The sequence below is a fragment of the Ovis canadensis genome, chromosome 6, assembly GCF_042477335.2.
Source record: "Ovis canadensis isolate MfBH-ARS-UI-01 breed Bighorn chromosome 6, ARS-UI_OviCan_v2, whole genome shotgun sequence".
NCBI classification, from domain to species: Eukaryota; Metazoa; Chordata; class Mammalia; order Artiodactyla; family Bovidae; genus Ovis; species Ovis canadensis.
The window spans coordinates 81,004,060-81,028,543 of record NC_091250.1 but is presented as its reverse complement, the minus strand read 5'-3'; the positions used below and the strand labels follow the sequence as shown (position 1 = coordinate 81,028,543).

General features: G+C 36.3%; 1 protein-coding gene across 1 annotated transcript in view; it reads left to right on the top strand.

Annotated features, from left to right (window-relative positions):
• Window positions 1-24,484, top strand: part of GABRG1 (gamma-aminobutyric acid type A receptor subunit gamma1) — an 86,215-nt gene that overhangs the window by 20,457 nt on the left and 41,274 nt on the right. The window contains exon 2 of the mRNA XM_069593054.1: window positions 3,894-4,042. Within this exon, the coding sequence (XP_069449155.1) occupies window positions 3,894-4,042 (149 nt within the window). The remainder of the gene's footprint in view (window positions 1-3,893; window positions 4,043-24,484) is intronic.

Genomic DNA, 24,484 nt, shown 5'->3' with positions numbered 1-24,484 from the left:
AAACTTCAGTATCTATTTTGGGAGGGAAGCCCATCTCTGAAACATATGTAAGTAAATAATGTATTGTAGATTTACCTAATTTTACAAATATAAAAGTTTATATATATTTTTCACTGGGAACTAAGATTTACTAAAAGTGAGTATAAGTCTAGGATAATCTCACTCAAATGATGATTGGGTAATTCGTGGGTAATAAAGATGAATATTTTTTATCCTGGTGGCTCAGCTTCCCTAGCAGCTCAGCTGGTAAAGAGTCTGCCTGCAATGTGGGAGAGCTGGGTTCGATCCCTGGGCTGGGAAGATTCCTTGTAGAAGGGAATGGCTTCACACTCCAGTATTCTGGTCTGGAGAATTCCATGGACTATACCATGGACTGGCAAAGAGTAGGACACAACTGAGCAACTTTGACTTTTCAAAGATAAATATATTACAACTGAGGCTTCCTAGGTGGCACAGTGGTAAAGAATTTGCCTGCCAGTGCAGCAGATGCAAGAGATTTGGGCTCAAACCACGAGTTGGGAATATCCCCTGGAGTAGGAAATGGCCACCCACTCCAGTATTTTTGCCTGGAAAATTCCATGGACAGAGGAGCCTAGTGGCTAGAGTCCAGGGAGTCTCAAACAGTTAGACATGACTGAGAGACTAAACTCACACACACACACACACACACACACACACACACACACACACACACACACATTACTACCACAATATGTTTCTAATATAATTCATAAGTAAGTTGAAACTTTATGCTTGTTAAACACACAGGTATAGCAGGAAGCATTAGCTGTATGATCAGGGTTTGAGTTTCAGTTTTGCAAACAAATGTGTTTGTGCTTTCCTTAGTTCCCTGCAAACTTTAGTTTCCTCTTTACAAAATAAAGGCAGTGGGCTATTTGATCCCTAAAGTCTAAATTCTAGTCCTAAAATTTGATAATCAGAGTTTTTAATTATGTATATATGGAGAGTGAGTCATTCACTTATGATTTAAAAAGATAATCTTCAACCAAATTGTTGAAATAAATCTCTGGGGTCTGGATTCTTCTCACTTGGAAGAAGCATCCAGTTCAGTCAATCAGTTGGTCTGACTCTTTACAACCCTATGGACTGCAGCACTCCAGGTTTCCCTGGCCATCACCAACTCCTAGAGCTTACTCAAACTCATGTCCATTGAGTCGGTGATGCCATCAAACAATCTCATCTTCTATTATCCCCTTCTCCTGCCACCATCAATCTTTCCCAGCATCAAGGTCTTTTGAAATGAGTCAGTTCTTCGTATCAGGTGGCCAAAATATTAGAGTTTCAGCTTCAGTATCAGTCCTTCCAATAGATATTCAGGACTGATTCCTTTAGGATGGATTGGTTGGATCTCCTTGCTGTCCAAGGGACTCTCAAGAGTCATCTCCAATACCACAGTTCAAAAGCATCAATTCTCCCATGCTCATCTTTCTTTATAGTCCATTTTTCACATCCATACATGACTATTGGAAAAACCATGGCTTTGACTAAATGGACCTTTGTTGGCAAAGTAATGTCTCTGCTTTTTAATATGCTGTCTAGGTTGGTCATAGATTTTCTTCCAAGGAGCCAGTGTCTTTTAATTTCAGGGCTATAGTCACCATCTGCAGTGATTTTGGAGCCCCCCAAAATAAAGTCTGTCAATGTTCCCATTGTTTTGCCATCTATTTGCCATGAAGTGATGGGACCAGTTGCTATGATCTTAGTTTTCTGAATGTTGAACTTTAAGCCAACTTTTCACTCTCCTCTTTCAGTTTCACTAAGAGGCTCTTTAGTTCATTGCTTTCGGCCGTAACCGTGGTGTCATGTCCATATCTGATGTTATTGAGATTTCTCCTGACAGTCTTGATTCTAGCTTGTGCCTCATCCAGTCCAGCATTTCTCATGATGTACTCTGCATATAAATTAAATAAGCAAAGTGACAATATGCAGCCTTGACAGACTCTTCCCAATTTGGAACAGTTTTTCCATGTCCTGTTCTAACTGTTGCTTCTTGACCTGCATACAGATTTCTCAGGAGGCGGGTAAGGTGGTCTGGTATTCCCATCGGTTTAAGAATTTTTCACAGTTTGTTGTGATCCACACAGTCAAAGGCTTTGGCATAGTCAAGAAAGAAGAAGTAAATATTTTTCTGGAACTCTCTCACTTTTTCGATGATCCAGCAGATGTTGGCAATTTGATCTCTGGTTCCTCTGCCTTTTCTCAACCAGCTTGAACATCTGGAAGTTCATGGTTCACATACTGTTGAAGCCTGGCTTGGAAAATTTTGAGCATTACTTTGCTAGCGTGTGAGATGAGTGCAATAGTGCAGTAGTTTGAGCATTCTTTGGCATTGCCTTTCTTTGGGATTGGAATGAAAACTGACCTTTTCCAGTCCTGTGGCACTGCTGAGTTTTCCAAATTTGCTGGCATATTGAGTGCAGCACTTATGCAGCGTCATCTTTTAGGATTTGAAATAGTTCAACGGGAATTCCATCACCTCCACTAGCTTTGTTCATGGTGACCCTTCCTAAGGCCCACTTTACTTCACATTCCAGGATGCCTGTCTCTGGTGAGTGATCATAGCATCGTGATTATCTGGGTCGTGAAGATCTTTTTTGTGCAGTTCTTCTGTATATTCTTGTCACCTCTTCTTAATATTGTCTGCTTCTGTTAGGTCCATACCATGTTTGTCCTTTATCGAGCCTATTTTTCCATGAAATGTTCCCTTGGTATCTCCAATTTTCTTGAAGAGATCTCTAGTCTTTCCCATTCTATTGTTTTCCTCTATTTCTTTGCATTGATCACTGAGAAGGGCTTTCTTATCTCTCCTTGCTATTCTTTGGAACTCTGCATTCAAATGGGAATTTCTTTCCTTTTCTCCTTTGCCTTTTGCTTCTCTTCTTTCGCAGCTATTTGTAAGGCCTCCTCTGACAACCATTTTGCCTTTTTGCATTTCTTTTTCTTGTGGATGGTGTTGATCACTGTCTCCTGTACAATGTTATGAATCTCCATCCATAGTTCTTCAGGCACTCTGTCTATCAGATCTAATCCCTTGAATCTATTTGTCACTTCCACTGTAAAATTGTAAGAGTTGTCATTTCCCTTGTATAATAGTAAGGGATTTGCTTTAGATCAGAACTAAATGGTCTAGTGGTTTTCCCTACTTTCTTTAAGTCTGAATTTAGCAATAAGGAATTCAAGATCTGAGCCGCAGTCAACTCCTAGTCTTGTTTTTGCTGACTCTATAGAGCTTCTGCATGTTTAGCTGCAAAGAATATAATCAGTCTGATTTCAGTTGACCATCTGGTGATGTCCATGTGTAGAGTCTTCTCTTGTGTTGTTGGAAGAGGGTGTTTGCTCTGACCAGATGTGTTTAATACTTCTTCCTTTTATTCTTTTAACTCTATTTCTGTCATCTTTCCTTGTCTTCTTTTTTATATTTGCATTTTAAATACATTTACTGGACTAATTATTGCAACTTTTCCTATATATATATATATTCACCTTTTAATTTTTATTTTAGTGTCTGGTTTAGAATCACTGTATATGGCTCTGCAGATTGTGGTCTGCACAAATCTAGGGCCACTACTTACACTACCATCTGCATGACCTCTGTCATTGTAAATGACAGTTGTGGGATGGGAAAATTTTATTTTATTATCTTAATATTACATGATTATTCCTTGTATTGATTTCTTCATTTTTAGATATTATTGAAACAGGGAGTTCATATGATGAAGATATTAGGTATTAGGCTTACTTAGTGTAAGATATTTCTAATGCTTTTCTTTTACCTCTTATTACTCCCATATACAATTATAGCAACCTTAAACTATTTTTTTAAATCCCTCTTTGACTGAACTATCATACAAATTTTTCTTTGAATTTCTTAGTGTTGATAAAGCAGATGACGAAGATGATGAGGACTTAACAGTGAACAAAACTTGGGTCTTGGCACCAAAGATTCACGAAGGAGATATAACACAAATTCTCAACTCCTTGCTTCAAGGCTATGACAATAAACTTCGCCCAGATATAGGAGGTAAGTTTGAGTAATCATTCTGGGATTTTGGTGCCTATGAAAGCCACACTTACTGATGTTACTTTAATCATATCTCATATTTCTTGATTTTCTGACAAATGTTATAAACTGCTAGGTTTGACAATTATTAGTTAGACTGGTACTACTTTGAAATATTCACAGTTTGATGTGGGAAGAAAGATATCTAAATATTTTTGATGTCATTATTTTACAACTGCCACATTTCCACAAAGGGTGAAATAGCAAAGTTTTGATAAAATAGCCATCAAAGTTTTGATGAAATGCTAAGAGATATTTCATTAAGCAGAATGTTTCAAATGTAACTAAGAGTTCTAATTCTGTATAGTACTGCTGCACTGTCTTAGATAATGTAAAATTATAAGCCTTGAGTGTATATTTAGGATAGGTAATCCAACTTTGTTCTTCTTTGTAAAATTGTTAGTCTGAGTTCTGTACATTTTTGTATACATCTTATAACATGATTAACTTCTGTTTCTCCTGTGACAATTTAAAACAAAGAAGCAAAATACATTAATAAGTCAGAAAAAACTTTTATTGAAATTGCATTTAATCTATGATCAATATAGGGAAATTGAAATGTTATCATATTGAATTTTTACCAAACCAAATTCATGATCATCATATATCCTTCTATAGGTATTCTATTTTTATTAATGTTTTCTGAAAGAAGTTCTGAATATATTTTGCTAGATTTAATTATCTGTATTTGGAGTTTTTGATATAAGCATAAATAGATTTTTAAAAATTTTATTTTGTAAGTTTTTATTAGCAGCATATGGAAATACAGTAGACATTTTGCTATCTATTGTATCCTCAGCAGCCTTGCTAAATTTATCAACTTTATTTATTGAATGGTGATTGTTACAAATAATGACTACTTTGCCAATAGTGTCCATTTTTCAACGAATGAATTTTTACTTCATTTTCAAAAATTTTGCTAGGGCTCTTTCTTCCTCCCTAATGTTTAAAATGATTTCTGTTCCTCTTTTGGAACAATCATATTGATCATATTTTGTTCTTTATTCTATTTACCATTTGTTCTATAAATTTGACTGATTTTTAAAATATCAACCAAATGTGCATGCTTATAATAAATGTCACTTGGTTGCGACACGGTAAGATATTTAAAATATCACTAGATTCAATTTGCTAATATTTTCTTTTAGAATTTTATATATATGTTAAGGAAGATAATTAGTTGTTTTACTTAAAAAAATTTTTTTTCAGTTGTAGAGTCAAGATTATGCTAGCATCTACAAATGAGTTATGGTTCCCCATTTTCCTCTTCACTGAAAGAGTTATTTAAAATGGATACTCTTTCTTTAAGAAATTTGAAAAGATTATTTGGTAAAATCATGTTGACCTAGAGTTTGCATTTTAGGAAAAAATTTTAACAGTTCTATTACTTCAATAATCACTTTTGGTGGGCTTTCAAGGAATTTAAATTTACTAATGTTAAATTGTTTCATAAAGCTTTTGTGATATTTTTAGTGATTTTTAGCACTAAGGATTTTTCCCCTTAAGGATTTGTCACTTATATTGATAAACTATTCTTTCACTTATGAATAAATCTTGAAGGACTTAAAACTTTTTATCAGTTGTCATAAAATCAAATATTGGCTCTGTCAAATTTCTTAAATGTCACTATTTTGTTTATTATGTTAATTTATTTTTTGTGTATTTAATTTCCTGTGTTCCTACATTGTTTTAATATTTCATTCCAAAATAGAATTTAGACCTAGTGAAATACTATCTGGGCTTCCCCGGTGGCTCAGCAGTAGAAAGTATTCTCCTGTGTGTAGAGGAAATGTGGGTTTGATGTCTGGGTCAGGAAAATTGCATCGAGAAGGAAATGGCAATCCATTCTAGTATTCTTGCCTGGAAAATCCCATGGACAGAGGAACCTGGAGGGGTACAGTTCATGAGGTTGCCAAGACAGACATCACTAAGCTACTCAACAACAACAAAATGCTATCTATACATGGAATTCCCATAAACCTTTTAAATGTACTGTTAACATTTATGTAATCATAGAACTATTACCATAAATCAATGCATTAGTAGTATCAATACAATAACATTAACTAATCTATGCTAAGTCGCTTCAGTCGTGTCCGACTCTGTGCAACCCCATAGATGGCAGCCCACCAGGCTCCTCCATCCCTGGGATTCTCCAGGCAAGAACACTGGAGTGGGTTGCCATTTCCTTCTCCAATGCATGAAAGTGAAAAGTGAAAGTGAAGTCGCTCAGTCAACCTTATTCAAATTATGCTAGATACTTCACTAATGACCCTTTTTTCTAGTTCAGAACTCTAACCAAGATCACACATTGCATTTTGTTCTCACGTCTCCATACTCTCCTCCAATCTGGTATAGTTTTTCAGTTTTTCTCTTTGGTTCATGAACTTGATAACTTTAAAGTATATTAGCCAGTGTAAACTACTCACTTTGTCTCATATCTCCATTATTGAATTGTGCTTATGCATTTTTGCCAAGAATACCACAGACTGATATTTTGTGCTTTCCTGCACGTGTGCTCACAAAATGAAGCAGGGCAAAGGCTAACAGAGTTTTGCCAAGAGACGCACCGGTCACAGCAAATATCCTCTTCCAACAATCCAAGAGACAAATCCACACATGGACATCACCTGATGGTCTATACTGAAATCAGATTGATTATAAAGTTTGCAACCGAAAATGGAGAAGCACTATACAATCAGCAAAAACAAGACTGGGAACTGACTGTGGCTCAGATCATCAGTTCCTTATTGCAAAATTCAGACTTAAATTGAAGAAAGTAGGAAAAATCACTAGGCCAGTCAGGTATGATCTAAATCAAACACCTTACATTTATACAGTGGAAGTGACAAATAGATTCAAGGGATTAAATCTAGTAGAGATTAGATCTGGTAGAACAAAACAATCCCAAAGGAAAAGAAATGCAAGACAGCAAAGTGGTTGTCTAAGGGGGCTTTACAAATAGCTGAGGAAAGAAGAGAAGTGAAAAGCAAAGGAAAAAGGGAAGGATATACCTGAATGAATGCAGAATTCAAGAGAAGAACATGAAAGAAAAGAAGACCTTAAATGAACAGTGCAAAAAGTAGAGGAACACCATAGAATGAGAAAGAGTAGAGATCTCTTCAAGAAAATTGGAGATATCAAGGAAACATTTCCTATAAGGATGGGCACAATAAAGGACAGAAACAGTAAGGACCTAACAGAAGCAGAAAAGATTAAGAAGAGGTGGCAAGAATACACAAAAGAACTATACAAAAATGTCTTAATGACCCAGATAACCACTATGGTGTGTTCAGTTACCTAGAGCCACACATCCTGGAGTGTGAACTTAACTGGACATTATGAAGCATTGCTATGAACAAAGCCAGTGAGGTGATGGAATTCAAGCTGAGCTATTTAATATCCTAAATGATGACACTGTTTAAGTGCTGATTCAATATGTCAGCAAATTTGGAAAACTCAGCAGTGGGCACAGGACTGGAAAAGTTTTCATTCCAATCCCAAAGAAAGTCAGTGCCAAAAATTGTTCAAACTACTATAAAATTGTGTGTATTTCACATACTAATAATGTTATGCTCAAAAACCTTCAAGCTAGGCTTCAACAGTACATGAACCAAGAACTTCTAGATGTATAAGATAGATTTAGAAAAGGCAGAGGAACTAGAGATCAAATTGCCAACATTCATTGGATCATAGAGAAAGCAGAGGATTTACAGAAAAACATCTTCTTCTACTTCATTAACTATGTTAAATCCTTTGGCTGTGTGAGTCACAACAAACTGGAAGATTCTTAAAGAGATGGGAATATCAGACCACTTTACCTGTCTCCGGTGAAGCCTGAAGCAATAGTTAAAACCTTGAAAGGAGTATGACAAAGCTGTGTTTTGCCACCCTGTTTAACTTATATGCAGAATACATCATGTGAAATGCTGGGCTGGATGAATCACAAGCTGAAGTCAAGATTACTAGGAGGAAATATGAGTAACCTCAGATATGCAGATGGTGCCACTCAAATGGCAGAAAGCAAAGAGTGTCCTGATGAGGGTGAAAGAGGAGAGTGAAAATGCTGACTTAAAACTCAACACTCAAAAAATTAAGATCATGGTATCTGGTTCCATCACTTCACAGAAAGTAGAAGGGGAAAATATGGAAGCAGTGACAGATTTTATTTTCTTGGCCTCCAAAATCACTGCAAATGGTAACTGCAGCCACAAATTTAAAAGACACTTGCTCCTTGGAAGAAAAGCTATGAGAAACCTAGATAGTTTATTAAAAAGCAGAGACATCACTTTATTGAAAAGGTCCCTATAGTCAGTTATGTTTTTTTTTTCTAGTAATCATGTATGAATGAGAGAGTTGAACCATAAATAAGGCTGTGGTGGTTTAGTTGCTAAGTTGTGTCTGACTCTTATGGCTGCATGGACTGTAGCCTGCCAGACTCCTCTATCCATGGGATTCTCCAGGCAAGAATACTGGAGTGGGTTGCCATTTCCTTCTCCAGGGGGTCTTACCTGCCCAAAAATTGAACCCTGATCCCCTTCATTGCAGGCAGATTTACCAACTTTACCAACTGAGCAATGAGGGAAGCCCCCTAATGAAGGCTGAACACCAAAGAATTGCTGCTTTTGAATTGTGGTGCTAGGGAAGACCCTTTAGAGTTTCTTACACTGCAAGGAGATCAGACCAGTCAATCTTTAGTGAAGTCAACCTTGAATATTCATTAGAAGGACTGATGCTGAAGGTAAAGCTCCAATACTTTGACCATCTGATGTGAAGAGCCAAATTATTACAGAAGCCCCTGATGCTGGGAAAGATTGAAGGCAGGAGGAGATTGTTGGGTGGCATCATCAACTCAATGGACATGAATTTGAAAAAAAACTCCAGGAGATAGCCTGTTGCAGTCCATGGGGTTTCAAAGAGTCAGATATCACTTAGGGACTGAACTACAACCTCCTATAATTTGACTGCTCTTTCCTTTCACGTTTGCATCATTTCCTGGGCATATCCTTTCCTTTCTAGCACATAAGATATTTCAGGCTCATCTTGATCCAGGAATATAATTCACTATATCTCTAAAAATTCCTGGTTCCATTTTTTTAGAATGATAATTAGAAACCAAGATCCAGGTACTTGGTGGTGGTGGTGGTTTAGTCTCTAAGTCATCTGACTCTCACGACCCCATGGACTGTAGCTTGCCAGGCTCCTCTGTCCATGGGATTCTCCAGGTAAGAGTACTGGAGTGGATAGCCTCTTCCTTCTCTAGGGAATCTTCCCAACTCAGTAATCAAACCTGGATCTCCTGTTTCACAGGCAGATTCTTTACCAACTGAGCTATGAGGGAAGCTTCCCTGATAGCTCAGTTAGTAAAGAATCTGCCTGCAATGCAAGAGACCCCAGTTGGATTCCTGGGTTGGGAATATCCCCTGGAGAAGGGATAGGATACCCACTCTAGTAGTCTTGGGATTCCCTTGTGGCTCAGCTGGTAAACAATCTGCCTACAATATGAAGACCTGGGTTGGGAAGATCCCCTGGAGAAGGGAAAGGCTACCCACTCCAGTACTCTGGCCTGGAGAATTCCATGGACTGTATAAGTCCATGGGGTCACCAATGGCAGACACCCCTAAAGGGGTCTTTGGTGTATTCATTAATATTGAGGGTCATGGCTTCTTGACTTCATTGGACAGACAAAGAAAATATATGTTCTGCACCATTCACACATTCCTGTGTGTATCCATGGGTAGATGTATTATGAACCATGAGTCCAAACCTTTCACTTTTCCTTATTTGTAACTTCTTTTTTCCAACAAATAGGTACCTGGTTCTCATCTTCCCATCGTATATTTTCTTATTTGTTCAATTCTAATAAATAAATAAAGTGGTTCTATAATTTTAATAGGTCTATTAAAAAAATTACGGAGAAGGCAATGGCACCCCACTCCAGTACTCTAGCCTGGAAAATCCCATGCATGGAGGAACCTGGTGGGCTGCAGTCCAATTTTTCAGTCTTTTTCAACATTTATGGAAATTTGAGTTTTACCCTCCTTAAATCTATTAGTATGGTGAAAGTGAAGTCACTCGGTCGTGTCCGACTCTTTGCGACCCGTGGACTGTACTAACATGAATAAAACATTCATATACAATTAGTTTTGTGTTTATCTTTGAAGTATGTAATGAAAACACTGTTCCCCAAAATTACTTAATCTTTTCTTCCCTATCCTCATTCGGTATTGTTATGTTACCAATTTTTCAACAGTTTGGTTTCAGTGTTACTGATTATATTCCACTTTGAATGGAATCTGTCTATGTTTACTTTAAGCATTTGTATGGTTTTATTTCATTTAATTCCCTAATACACTCGAACTTTATCCTGTGTATGGTGTAAAGTATGAATCTAATTTTTATCTTTTTCAAATGGCTTTTCTGTTGACTCAGCATGATTTATTAAAAAGTCAATCTTTGCTTCCATTATTTGAGATGTCAACTGTATATTATATTCTTATGTATTTTTGTTATTTATGACCTTTCTATTCCATTCTCTTACTTGTTGTTCTATTTATTTGCCACTACACTACATTAACAGTAGAGATTCAACAGTATTTTGAGACTTGTAATGCCTTGTAAAGTATTTTAATGCCTGCCCTAAAGCTGGCCCCACCTCATATTTTCATTTTAGTTTGTTTTTCCTTTTAAGTTTTCCTGGCTATTGTGTGTCTTTATATATATATATAAGCTTTATTCCTGTATATAGGAACGACAAGTTTAGTTCCACTTGAAAAAGATTTGTTGGTATTTTTATTGAGATTCTGTCAAACTTGTGAATTAACTTTGGGAGAACTAGCATTTTATAACATTGAGTCATTTAAAACAGGAACATGGGCTGTCTTTCTAAATCTTCATGCTTATTTTCTATCTCTCTGGAATGTTTTGATTTAGTCATTGATTTTTTTCACATTTGTTAAATTGAATCCTAAATATTTAACTTTTTCTTCTGTAAATGATATTTCCTCAAACATAATGTCCTCTCTTTATTGTTTTTGTATTTCAGTGCTATTGATTTATGAATGTTTATTTTATATCTTTTTACCTTAATAGATTTTTGTTAGTTTAAGCATTATTTCTTTTCAAAATTTTGCGATCATACCATATGCAAAAAAATCTTTTGTTTACCAATTCATATGAAACTAATTGAATTCTCTTGTCTAAAAACATTACAATGTCTCATTGTCTAATATAATAAATAATAGTGGAGATAATGGGTGACTTTGCCTTGTTCTCATTCTTAGGGAAATTATTCAAAGTATTCCTTTATATAGATAGTCACATTAAGAACTTATCCCTTGATTCACTTGATTTAGTTTTAAAATCAAGAATCAGGGTTGAAATTTTTCAGTCTTTTTCAACATTTATGGAAATTTGAGTTTTACCCTCCTTAAATCTATTAGTATGGTGAAAGTGAAGTCACTCGGTCGTGTCCGACTCTTTGCGACCCGTGGACTGTAGCCCACCAAGCTCCTCCATCCATGGGATTCTCCAGGCAAGAATACTGGAGCAGGTTGCCATTTCCTTCTCCAGGGGATCTTCCCGACCCAGGGATTGAACCCAAGTCTCCCACATTGCAAGCAGACGCTTTAACCTCTGCACCACCAGTGTCTTCTCTGGTATATAAAAGTAATTGAAACTATTTGAATTCTGGACTAAAGTTGGATTCTGCTTGCTAATATATTATTTAGTATTTTGCATTGGTATTTATAAGTGATATTCATCTTCCATTTTATTTTTGAGTAACATTTTCATATGTTTTGTTATCCTTTTATATTTGTTTCATGAAAGGGTATTTTCCTTCATTCTCAAAGGTCTAGCACTTTTTAAAATTAAGTTTTGAGTATAGTTAATTTACAATGTTGTGTTAATTTCTGCTGTACAAAGTGTGTACAAAGTGTGTCAGTGCAAAGTGTGTCAGTTAGATGTATATATATATCCATGCTTTTTTAGATCTCTTTCCATATAGGTCATTGCAGAATATTGAGTCCAGTTCTCTGTGCTATTTATTAGATTATTAGTTTTCTATTTTATAGATAGTAGTATATATATATGTGAATTTCAATTTTTTTCCAATTTATCCCTTCCACCTGTTTCCCCCTTGGGAACCATCAGTTTGTTGTCTACATCTGTGACTCTATTCTATTTGTGAATAGGTTCATTTGTTTTTAGATTCCATATATAAGTGATATCATATAATCTTTATTTCCTTCTGTCAGACTTACTTCACTCAGTATAAGAATCTTTAGATTCATCCATGTTGCTGCAAATGGCTTTATTTATTTATTTTTTATGGCTGAGAAATATTCTATTGTATATATGTACCATATCTTCTTTATCCATTCCTCTGTTGATGGGCATTTAGACTGCTTCCTTGTAGTAGCTGTGTAAATAGTGCTGCACTAAACATTGGGGTTGGGTTTCCCTGGTGGCTTAGTATTAAAAGAATCCATTTGCAATGCAGGAAATGCATGTAGGAGATGCAGGTTCAATCCCTAGTTTGGGAAGATCCCCTGGAGAAGGAAATGACAACCCACTCCAGTTATTCTTGCCCAGAAAATCCCACAGACAGAGGAGCCCGGCAGGCTACAGTCCATGGGGTTACAAAAGAGTCAGACATGACCTGGCAACTAAACAAAAAATGAAAAGAACATTGGGCTACATGAATCTTTTCAAATCACGCTTTTCTCCAGATATCTACCCAGGAGTGGGATTGCTGGATCATGTGGTAGCTCTAGTTTAGTTTTGAAAGGTTGTTGCTGAACAAAAAGACTCCAGGATTCTTGGCCTCTGGAGGAGAAGAATTCAATCTGGGGCTAGAGATGAGGCATGATTGCTCAGAGCTTTTGTGTAATAAAGTTTTATTAAAGTATAAAGGAGATAGAGAAAGCTTCTGACATAGACATCAGAAGGGGGCAGAAAGAGTACCCTCCTGCTAGTCTTCAGCTGGATGTTATATAGTCACTGCTGCTGCTGCTGCTGTGTCGCTTCAGTCGTGTCCGACTCTGTGTGACCCCATAGACGGCAGCCCACCAGGCTCCCACGTCCCTGGGATTCTCCAGACAAGAACACTGGAGTGGGTTGGCATTTCCTTCTCCAGTGCATGAAAGTGAAAAGTGAAAGTGAAGTCACTCAGTTCTGTCCCACTCGTCGCGACCCCATGGACTGCAGCCCATCAGGCTCCTCCATCCATGGGATTTTCCACGCAAGAGTACTGAAGTGGGGTGCCATCACCTACTCCTAGCAGTCTGTTAATGAAAGAAAGAAATGTCTTAAAACTCAGAATGGCACCAGGCCCCTCATCCATAAGATGCATTTTGGGATAATCTTGGCACCAGATGATTCATCTCAGGCCATAAAACGATTGACTTGAATCTTGTAGAAGGGCAGGTTACCATACAAATAGTTTCGTTTACATAGATTAGGGGAACAATATCCGAGTATAATATACGGGTTTGTCAAGTAGGTTCTGAGCCATTAGGTGGAACTGACTTGAAGACAGAGTTTGGGGTAAATGCATAGTACATTAACATAGCTTAAGACAAACATTTCCATAAGAAAAATGCATTGGTTAACTCAAGGTTTGAGAATAGTTAACTTCAGGTGAAACCAGGTGTCATTATGGCAACACAGTATTTTAAGAGAAACCTCCTTTTAAATTCGTACAGAGAAGGAAAGATATATCACTAGTTTGTTTCCTCCTGCTGCTTAAGAGAGATATAAGTGTCTGACACTTGCAGCCTATTTCCTCTCTTTGGAGACCCCTGGCCTTCCTGCCTGTTACCCTCTGAGTTTTTAAAGGAGCTTCCATGCTCTTCTCTGCAGTGGCTGTATCAATTTATATTCCCGCCAACAGTGTATATGCCCTTGTTTCCACACCCTCCCCAGCACTTATTGTTTGTGGATTTTTTGATGATGGCCATTCTGACTGGGGTGAGATGATACCTCATTGTAGTTTTGATTTGTATTTCTCTAGTAAACAATGATGTTGAATGGGGACTAATTAAACTTAAAAGCTTTGGCACAGCAAAAGAAACCATAAACAAAATGAAAAAACATCCGTCAGCGATGCTGGAGAATATATTTGCAAATGGATTTACTAACAAGGGATTAATTTCCAAAATATACGAACACCTCATGCAGCTCAATATAAAACAAGCAAACAACCCAATAAAAAAAAAATGGCAGATCTAAATAGACATTTCTCCAAGGAAGACATACAGATGGCCAAGAAGCATGTGAAAAGATGCTCAACAAAGGTCTAACACTTTCTTTGTCCAGGTGTTAGCATTGTCTGACTCTTGGAAATTTGGTAGAATTCCATTATAAATTCATCCAGGTCTTGTGCTATTTGGAAATAGTTAATCTTTTGATCATTTTTTTCTCTGCTTCAATGTTTAGTTCCCATTTGTTATTTCCTACTTTATATTTTGTACTATTACCCCATTTTTTCTAATCAAGAAAATTATGAGTAGTGGATTTTTTCAGGATTTCCATTTATTATAATAGCAAATGAGTTCTAGTGGTTTTCTATTAACTATCTCATTATTCCTACTCTGTCTTTATTATAACCTTCATTTTATTTTGTTTATTTTATTTTGTTTTGTGTTTTTCGAGCTTGAAATTTAATGATTTATTTTCCTTCTTTAAGTTTTGGTGTGTTACTGTCTGTTTCCTTTTTTTTTTTTTTTCTTACCTGTATATTTTACCTCATAAATGTTGTTGTTTAGTCATTGTGTCTGACTCTTTCGTGACTTCATGGACTGTCACCCACCAGGATTCTGTCCATGGGGTTTCGCAGGCAAGAATACTGGGAAGTGTTGCCATTTCCTTTTCCAGGGGCCTTTCCAGACCCAGGGATTCAACCTGCATCTCCTGAATTGCAGGCAGATTCTTTTACTGCTGAGCCACCAGAGAAGCAAAGGTGGCTACATTTTATTTAGTGTAGAAATATTTGTGTTATAGCTTCATACTGACTTGTGGATTTAAATATTAAAAAGAGAAGTTATTTGTCACCTATAAGGTTTTTTTGGGGTTCCCTGGTGGCTCACTGGTAAAGAATAAAAACTGCCTGCCACTGCGACAGGACACAAGAGATATGAGTTCAGTGCCTGGGTTGGGTAGATTCCCTGGAGAAGGAAATGGCAACCTGTTCCAGTATTCTTGCCTGGAAAACCCCATGGACAGAGGAGCCTGATGGGCTACAGTCCATGGGATCACAAAGAGTCAGACATGACTGAGCACAGAAGATCACAAGGCTTTTTGACTTTCATTTTCCTTCATCTGATACCAAGATATTGTTAATCCTAGTATTCTTACTGTTTCCACTTGCCTGTATCTTTTTGTCTGCATTAATTTTGCCTCTGTTGATCACTTTGTTTTAGCTATATCGCTTGTATGCACCATGTCATTAGGTCTTGTTCTGTAGTCCAAGATAAAGACAGTTTGTTTTGTTTTTTTTTCTTGTAACAGATCATTTGATTCCATTATATTTGTCAATATGACTGATAGGTTTGCTCTCAATTCCTTCATAACATTTTAGTCATAGTTACTGTCTTTCTATATGAGATTGGATTATTTGCACTTTAATTGATAATGTTTATATTTTAATATTTTCAAAGCTTTATATTTTTGTTCTACTTTACCTTTATAGTTTTAACTTTCATAATGGATTTAGTCCCCTTTTTCAAAGTCTTTGATCTTTCTATTATCAGATGATTTTGGTTTAATTTAACACCCACCTATTATCCATGAAACAGCAAGCTTTTTCTAGGTTTTAATTATTCCTCTCCAATGCTTTATTATTTTTAGTTAACACATTTTCTGCTTTACAACAACATATAACAATTGTAAATAGTCTCACATCCTTGTCTTAATCTTTGTTTTAGTATTTGATCTGCTGTGATATGTGTTAAAAGGCTCACCATTAGCATTTTTTTTTCTTGCTATTTTCCCGGTTCTCTCCAATCTAGTATATTTTTTGAGAAGTTTTTCTATGTTGAAAACTCTTTCATTGACCCAGTGTTTGAAGGACACATTGGCTGCATATGATATTCTTAGTTCAGGCTTTCTTTCATTGAGTTTTCTTTTGTTAGACTATTTCAGAGTTGACATGCTTTGTGTGTTTCTTTTAAAAAACATATATAGCTGAGGTACAATATTGTGTCAAGTGTACTACTTTGTGGTTGGCATTTCTTTACATTATGAAATGGTCACCATGATACATTTAGTAATTGTCTGGTCCCATAAAATGTAAAACTATTTTTGATCATATTCTTTATACTTTATATTATATACCCATGAATAATTCATTCTATAACTATAGGTTTGTACGTGTTAATCCCTTTCACCTATTTTGTCCCTACCCCACCTCTCCTTTCTGTCAATTAACTGTTTTCTGTATCTATTAGTCTGCATTTGGCAGGGGGGAGGGGTTGTTTATTTGTTTTTTAGATTACACATATGAGATTAAATTTACTTTGTTTTACTTTGACTTATTTCACTTAGCGTAATACCCTCAAAATCTACCCGTATTGCTGCAAATGGCAACATGACTAGTGATATTGAACATCTCCAAATGGATTAAAGGCCTAAATGTAAGATGGGAAACTATAAAACTCCTAGAGGAAAACACAAGTATATTAGTCTTTGACATAAATCATAGCAATATTTTTTCAGATGTCTCCTAAAACAAAGGAAATAAAAGAAAAACTAAACATATATGGCCTAATTAAACTTAAAACTTCTGCACAGCAAAGGAAATGAAAAACAAAATGAAAAACTACTAAATGGGAAAAAAAATTTGCAAATGATCTGACTGATAAGGGTTTAGTATCCAACATATAACCATCTCATACAACTCAGTATCAAAAATGAACAACCCAATTAAAAAATGGGCAGAATAACTATCTTTAATTTTTTAAAGACCCTCCAGACTATTTTCCTGTAAAGTGGCTCTACCAATTTACATTCCTACAAATAGTTTCCTGGGCTTCCCAGATGGTATTAGTGGTAAAGAACCCATCACCAATGCTAGAGACACAAGAGACATGGGTTCAAAGTCTGGGTCGGGAACATCCCCTGGGGTAGGAAATGGCAACTCGCTCCAGTATTCTTGCCTGGAAATTCCATGGACAGAGGAGCCTGGTGGGTTACAGTCCATGGGACCACAGAGTTAGACATGACTGAGTGACTGAGCACACACACTTACAACAATAACTAGGGCTTCTTTTTCTCTACATCCATGCCAGCACTTGTTATTTCTTGTCGTTTTGATAAAGTCCTTGCAGACATGAGGTGATAACTCAATGTGATTTTGATTTATATTTCCTTGATATTAGTGATGCTGGACATTTTTTCATATGTCTGTGTGTCTTCTTTGCAAAAACATCTATTCAGGTTCTCTGCCTGTTTTTAATTAGGTTTTTTTTTTTTTTTTGATGTTGAATTGTAGTGTCATTTTTGAGAAAATCTGATGCCAATACAATTTTCTTGCCCTGGTTATCGATTCAATCTCTGTTTTATGAAAGCTAGAGGACTTTATGGATTTTTCTTTGTCGTTCAGCTGGATGCTTTTGTTAAGATGTATCTTAGAGTTGTTCATTTTTGGTAACATTTTTTTCTGGGTAATCAATGTCTTTTTAAAATGCAATTTCAGGTTTTCTTTCATCTGTGGATAGATTTATTTATTTATTGTATTACAGTGTTGAATATTGGTTTTCTTTAACTGTTTCGGTTTTCTTTTTAAGCTACAATTACACGTGTGTTCATCATAGCTTTCTATTTTCTTTCATTCTCTTTGAATTCTAACTCATTTATATTCTCTTGATATTTTCCTTGTTTTTTATTCATTATTTTTAGTTTATTTATTTATTTTTCTATCTTATAATATTATCTTCCATTTCTTTCATAAGTTCACTAAATTTCTTGTTCATCTCTTCCTATGTACATGTTTGTGTTGGGGGAATGGCACATTTTTAGTTTCTGAATTTCTGAGACAAGGAAGTTTTTCTTATCCCCAAGTGATTGCTTGACTTTGTGTACCTGTTTTTTGTTTTTTTCTTAATCAGGGTTTTTTTTTTTTTTTTCCCTGCTTATGTGAATTGAGGGGATTTTTCCACAGTTAATTTGCATTGGATCTTGGTTTCTTATTCAGCATTTTGGTATGGATCCTTTCCTTGCTGTTTTCCTATTTCTTTTTGCTGTTCTTGAGTGTCTTGTATATTACTAGTTTATCAGTATTTCTTTTGTCTGTAGAGCAAAAACCTCAACTTTGAATGAATTGGTTGTTTTGGGTAGTGTATCTTGGTTGGTGGTGAGTGAGGGGTTGCATGGTTTCCAATATATTGGCTCTCGTTTTTTGTTTTTTTTTTTTTTTTTTTGCTGTATGATCAATTTTATCCAGATTTTATTTTCCCTCAGTTCATTCCCTCTTTGGAATTCATCATCTAGTTATAATTCTATTTTCTTTTTACATTATCTTATTATATGTACAATTGTTTATCAATTTTAGTGATTAAAATATGCCTTCTTTATTAGATTTACTCATACATTAGTAACTTTAGCATGATTTAAGGACCTCACAAGCCATTTACTACATAAACTGTATTCCTTATTTTTTTTGCTATTACATTCACATATTTTCATTCTATATTTTAAAATACTAAAAGAAACTATTGTTTTTAAATGTTGAACAACAATTAACTTTAAAAAAGAAATTACTCTTTCTGATATTCTTCTTTTCAGTACTGTATTTCCATTTAGAAATATATGCCCTATACTATTTCTTTTGGTGTAAGTCTCCTGGCAAAAATTTATTTCAGTTTTTATGTGAAAATACTTTTGTGTGGCCTTCAGTTTTGAATCATATTTTCAATGTATGCAAAACCCCAGAATGGCTATTATTGCCTTTTCAAAATTTATACACATTACTTCATTTTCTTCAATTATTTCTATTGAAAATCACTTTTAAACATTAATAACTTTTAAATCAACTTTAGGCATTTTATCAAATTTGACATCATCTCATCTATTTTCTCATAGTTATATTAAAATCTCTGATAATCACAATAACTTGATTACTTAAATTTTATGTCTTGGTTAAAGGTGATTTGCTTCTGTTTCATGAAATGTGTGTTAATATTTTATTGAATGCCACTAAGTCATATTAAAAACAATAGATATTCTAGATGATGTAATTTCCTGCAAAGTTGATGCAGTTTTTCTTGTGTAGTCAGGCTGAGTTTGGCCAAACTTCATTTGGCCAAAATTGGTGTATTTCACTTTATAAAACTTTTATTTCTCCTAGAGCACAGTCATTTGAAATTTCTCAACTTATAGCCTGAGGGTTGTACTAGGATTCCCTCTCCTTGGTGGCCCTAGACTTCTCTAAATAGCTGAGATCTCTACATAGTAACTTAGAGTTCAGAAGCTGTTTTATATTTGTTTCCTCAGCATCACATGTGCACACACACAATTTAGGAATTAATACATGCCTTGAGGGAAAGTTGATTGTGGATTGTCTGATTTTATTCCCTTTGGGAGAGGTACAAGTTCTAAGCCACTGTATTTTGTTTAGACACTATTGCTGTACAGTGACAGAACAAATATACCAAGGGGAAGAGTGATCAAAAATAGCATAGAACTCACATCTGCATTTTTAAGTTGAGAAGCAAACATATACATAATGACTATTTTATAGGTAGGAGTAGAGGAATGCTTTTGCTCTTGTTCATAGGCATTTTAAATTGCAAAAACAGGACCAGGAGCAGACTGTGGCCCTGATCACAAATTTGTTACTGCAAAATTCAGACTTATATTGAAAAAGTAGGGAAAACCACTAGACCAATCAGGTATGACCTAAACCAAATCCCTTATGATTATACAGTGGAAATGACAAACAGATTCAAGGGATTAGATCTGATAGACAGAATTCCTGAAGAACTATGAATGGAGGTTTGTGACATTGTACAGGAGGCAGTGATCAAGACCATCCCCGAGAAAAGGGAATACAAAAAGGCAAAATGGTTGTCTGAGGAGGCCTTGCAAATAGCTGAGAAAAGGAGAGAAGTGAAGGCAAAGGAGAAACGGAAAGATCTACCCATTTGAAAGCAGAGTTCCAAAGAATAGCAAGGAGAGATAAGAAAGCCCTCCTCAGTTATCAATGCAAAGAAATAGAGGAAAACAACAGAATGGGAAAGACTAGAGATCTCTTCAAGAAAATTAGAGCTACCAAGAGAACATTTCATGCAAAGATAGGCTCAATAAAGGACAGAAATGGTATGGACCTAATAGAAGCAGAAGATATTAAGAAGAGGTGGCAAGAATACACAGAAGAACTGTACAAAAAAGATCTTCTTGACCCAGATAATCATGATGGTGTGATCACTCATCTCGAGCCAGACATCCTGGAATGTGAGGTCAAGTGGGCCATAGGAAGAGTCACTACGAACAAAGCTAGTGGAGGTGATGGAATTCCAGTTGAGCTATTTCAAATCCTAAAAGATGATGCTGTGAAAGTGCTGCACTCAATATGCCAACAAATTTGGAAAACTCAGCAGTGGCCTCAGGACTGGAAAAGGTCAGTTTTCATTCCAATCCCAAAGAAAGGTAATGCCAAAGAATGTTCAAACTACTGCACAATTGCATTCATGTCACATGCTAGTAAAATAATGCTCAAAATTCTCCAAGCCAGGCTTCAACAGTACATGAACTGTGAATTTCAAGCTGCATTTAGAAAAGGCAGAGGAACCAGAGATCAAATTGTCTACATCCATTGGATCATGGAAAAAGCAAGAGAGTTCTAGAAAAATATCTGTTTCTGCTTTATTGACTATGCCAAAGCCTGTGACTGTGTGGATCACAGAAAACTGTTGAAAAGTCTTAAAGAGATGGGAATATCAGACCGCCTCACATTCCTTCTGAGAAATCTGTATGCAGGTAAGGAAGCAACAGTTAGAACTGGACATGGAACAACAGACTGGTTCCAAATCAGGAAAGGAGTACATCAAGGCTGTATATTGTCACCCTGCTTATTTATCATATATTCAGTGTACATCATGAGAAACACTGAGCTTGATGAAGCACAAGCTGGAATCAAGATTGCTCAGAGAAATATCAGTAACCTCAGATATGCAGATGACACCACCCTTATGGCAGAAAGTGCTGCTGCTGCTGCTGCTAAGTCGCTTCAGTCATGTCCGTCTCTGTGCAACCCCATAGATGACAGCCCATCTGGCTCCCCCGTCCCTGGGATTCTCCAGGCAAGAACACTGGAGAGGGTTGCAATTTCCTTTTCCAGTGCATGAAAGTGAAAAGTGAAAGTGAAGTTGTCCTGTCGTGTTCCACTCTTCATGATCCCATGGACTGCAGCCTATCAGGCTCCTCCGTCCATGGGTTTTCCAGGCAAGAATACTGGAGTGGGTTGCTATTGCCTTCTCCAGGCAGAAAGTGAAGAACAACTAAAGAGCCTCTGGATGAAAATGAAAGAGGAGAGTGAAAATGTTGGCTTAAAGTGCAACATTCAGAAAACTAAGATCATGGCATCTGATCCCATCACTTCATGGCAAATAGATGGAGAAACAATGGAAACGGTAACAGTTTATTTTGGGGGGCTTCAGAATCACTACAGATGGGGATTGCAGCCATGAAATTAAAAGATGCTTGCTCCTTGGAAGGAAAGTTATGACCAACCTATACAGCATATTAAAAAGTAGAGACATTACTTTGCCAACCAGGGTTCATCTAGTCAAGACTAAGTTTTTTCCAGTAGTCATGTATGGATGTGAGAGTTGGAGTATAAAGAAAGCTAAGCCCTGAAGAATTGATTTATTTGAACTGTGGTGTTGGAAAAGACTGTTGAGAGTCCCTCAGTTGGCAAGGAGATCAAACCAGTCAATCCTAAAGGAAATCAGTCATGAATATTCATTGGAAGTACTGATGCTGAAGCTGAAACTCCAATATTTTGGCCTCCTGATTCGAAGAGCTGACTCATTTGTAAAGACCCTCATGCTCAGAAAGACTGAAAGCAGGAGGAGAAGGGGATGACAGAAGATGAGATGGTTGAATGGTATCACTGTCTCAGTGGACATGAGTTTTGGCAAGCTCCAAGAGTTGGTTATGGACAGGGAAGTCTGGAGTGCTGCAGTCCCTGTGGTTGCAAAGAGTCAGACATGACTAAGCAACTGAATGGAACTGAGTGTGAGTGTGAGTGTTAGTGTGAGTGTGTAAAGACTCTACTGCTTCTCTTTCTTTAAATCTTACCACTCTTTTTCTTTACCCCTGTTTATTTTTTTTTTTTTTTAATTTTTAGTTTTTTATTTTTTAAATTTTAAAATCTTTAATTCTTACATGCATTCCCAAACATGAACCCCCCTCCCACCTCCCTCCCCAGAACATCTTTCTGGGTCATCCCCATGCACCAGCCCCAAGCATGCAAGCCCAGGGGTAAGTTGCTCAGCCTTCTGCCTAAAAGAGACATTTATTCAGAATGAGAGATCAGTCTTTTTTCTCTAATAAGACACTCTCAATAATTAAATTTATATGTATTAATTATATGTCATATATATTAATAATAGCCTTATATTTATGAGTATTGGATATTTGAAAATGGTTATTGACTACTGAGTATTGAAATATGTTAGTATGGCTAAGCAAGTACATTTAAATTCAAGCTTATTTAATTAATTTTTATTTAAATATAGAGCCTCTTGATAGAGGTGAAAAAGAGAGTGAAAAAGCTGGCTTAAAACTCAGTATTCTACGCCAGTCCATGTCTGACATAGGGTGCAGCATGCTTGGGGCTGGTGCATGGGGATGACCCAGAGAGATGTTGTGGGGAGGGAGGTGGGAGGGGTGGTCATGTTTGGGAACGCATGTAAGAATTAAAGATTTTAAAATTAAAAAAAAAATTAAAAAAAAAAAAACTACCATAAAAAGTGGAAAAAAAACAAACAACAAAAAACTCAGTATTCTAAAAAACAGACCCTGACATCCCATCCCATACCTTCATGCCAAATTGATGGGGAAAAAGTAGAAATAGTGACAGATTTTCTCTTCTCAGACTCCAAAATTCCTTTGGATGGTGACTGCAGCCATGAAATTAAAAGACACTTGCTCTTGAAAGGAAACCTATGACAACCTAGACAGCATATTAAAAAGCAGAGCTATCACTTTGATGACAGTGGTCCATATAGTCAAAGTTATGGTCTTTCCAGTAGTCATGTATGGATGCTGGGCCTAAAGAAGGCTGAGCACAGAACTGATGCTTTCAAAGTGTGGCATTCGAGAAGACTCTTGAGAGTTCCTTGGACAGTAAGGAGATTTAACCAGTCAATCCTAAAGGAAATCAACACTGAATATTCATTGGAAGGATTGATGTTGAAGCTGAAGCTCTGATACTTTGGTCACCTGATATGAAGAGCTGACTCACTGGAAAAGACCCTGAGGCTGGGAAGGATTGAAGGCAAGAGGAGAAGGGGCGGCAGAGGGTGAGATGGTTGAATGACTCAGTGGGCATGAGTTTGAGCAAACTTTGGGAGACAGTGAAGGACAGGAAAGTCTGGTGTGCTGCAGTTCATGGGGTCCCAAAGAGGCAGACAGGACTTAACAACTGAACAGCAACAACAGATTGTACAGTGCAAAGTAGCTTTTTATCTTTTCATCTCAGAGTATATATAATAAGTGACTTAAGTCTATTCAAAAACTGGTATTGGAAAAGCTCGACAACTACTTATAAATCAGTGAAATAGAACACTCCCTCATACCATACACAAAAATAAACTCAAAATGGCTTAAAGACCTAAATAAAAAACATGACAACATAAAACTCCTAGAAGAGAACATAGGCAAAACATTCTCTAACATAAATTGTAGCAATATTTTCTTGAGCAATATTTTTCTGAGGAAAAATAAATAAAAGCAAAATATAAACAATTGGTACCTAATTAAATTTAACAGCTTCTGCACAGCAAAGGAAATCACTGACAAAACAAAAAGATAACCTATGGTATAGGAGAAAATACGGGTAATGATGTGACCAATGGGGAGTTAACATACAAAATATATAAACAGTATCTACAACTCGATATTTTTAAAAAAAAAGTAACCCAATCCAAAAATAGACAGAAGATGTATATAGACATTTTTCCAGAGAATACATATAGCTGGTCAACAGGCAGATGAAAAGATGCTCACATTTTTAATTATTGAAAATGAAAGTGAAAGTTGCTCAGTCGTGTCTGACTCTTTGTGAGCCCATGGACTATGCAGACAATGGAATTCTCCAGGCCAGAATACTGGAGTGGGTAGCCTTTCCCTTCTCTAGGGAATCTTCCCAACCCAGAAATTGAATCTAGGTCTTCTGCA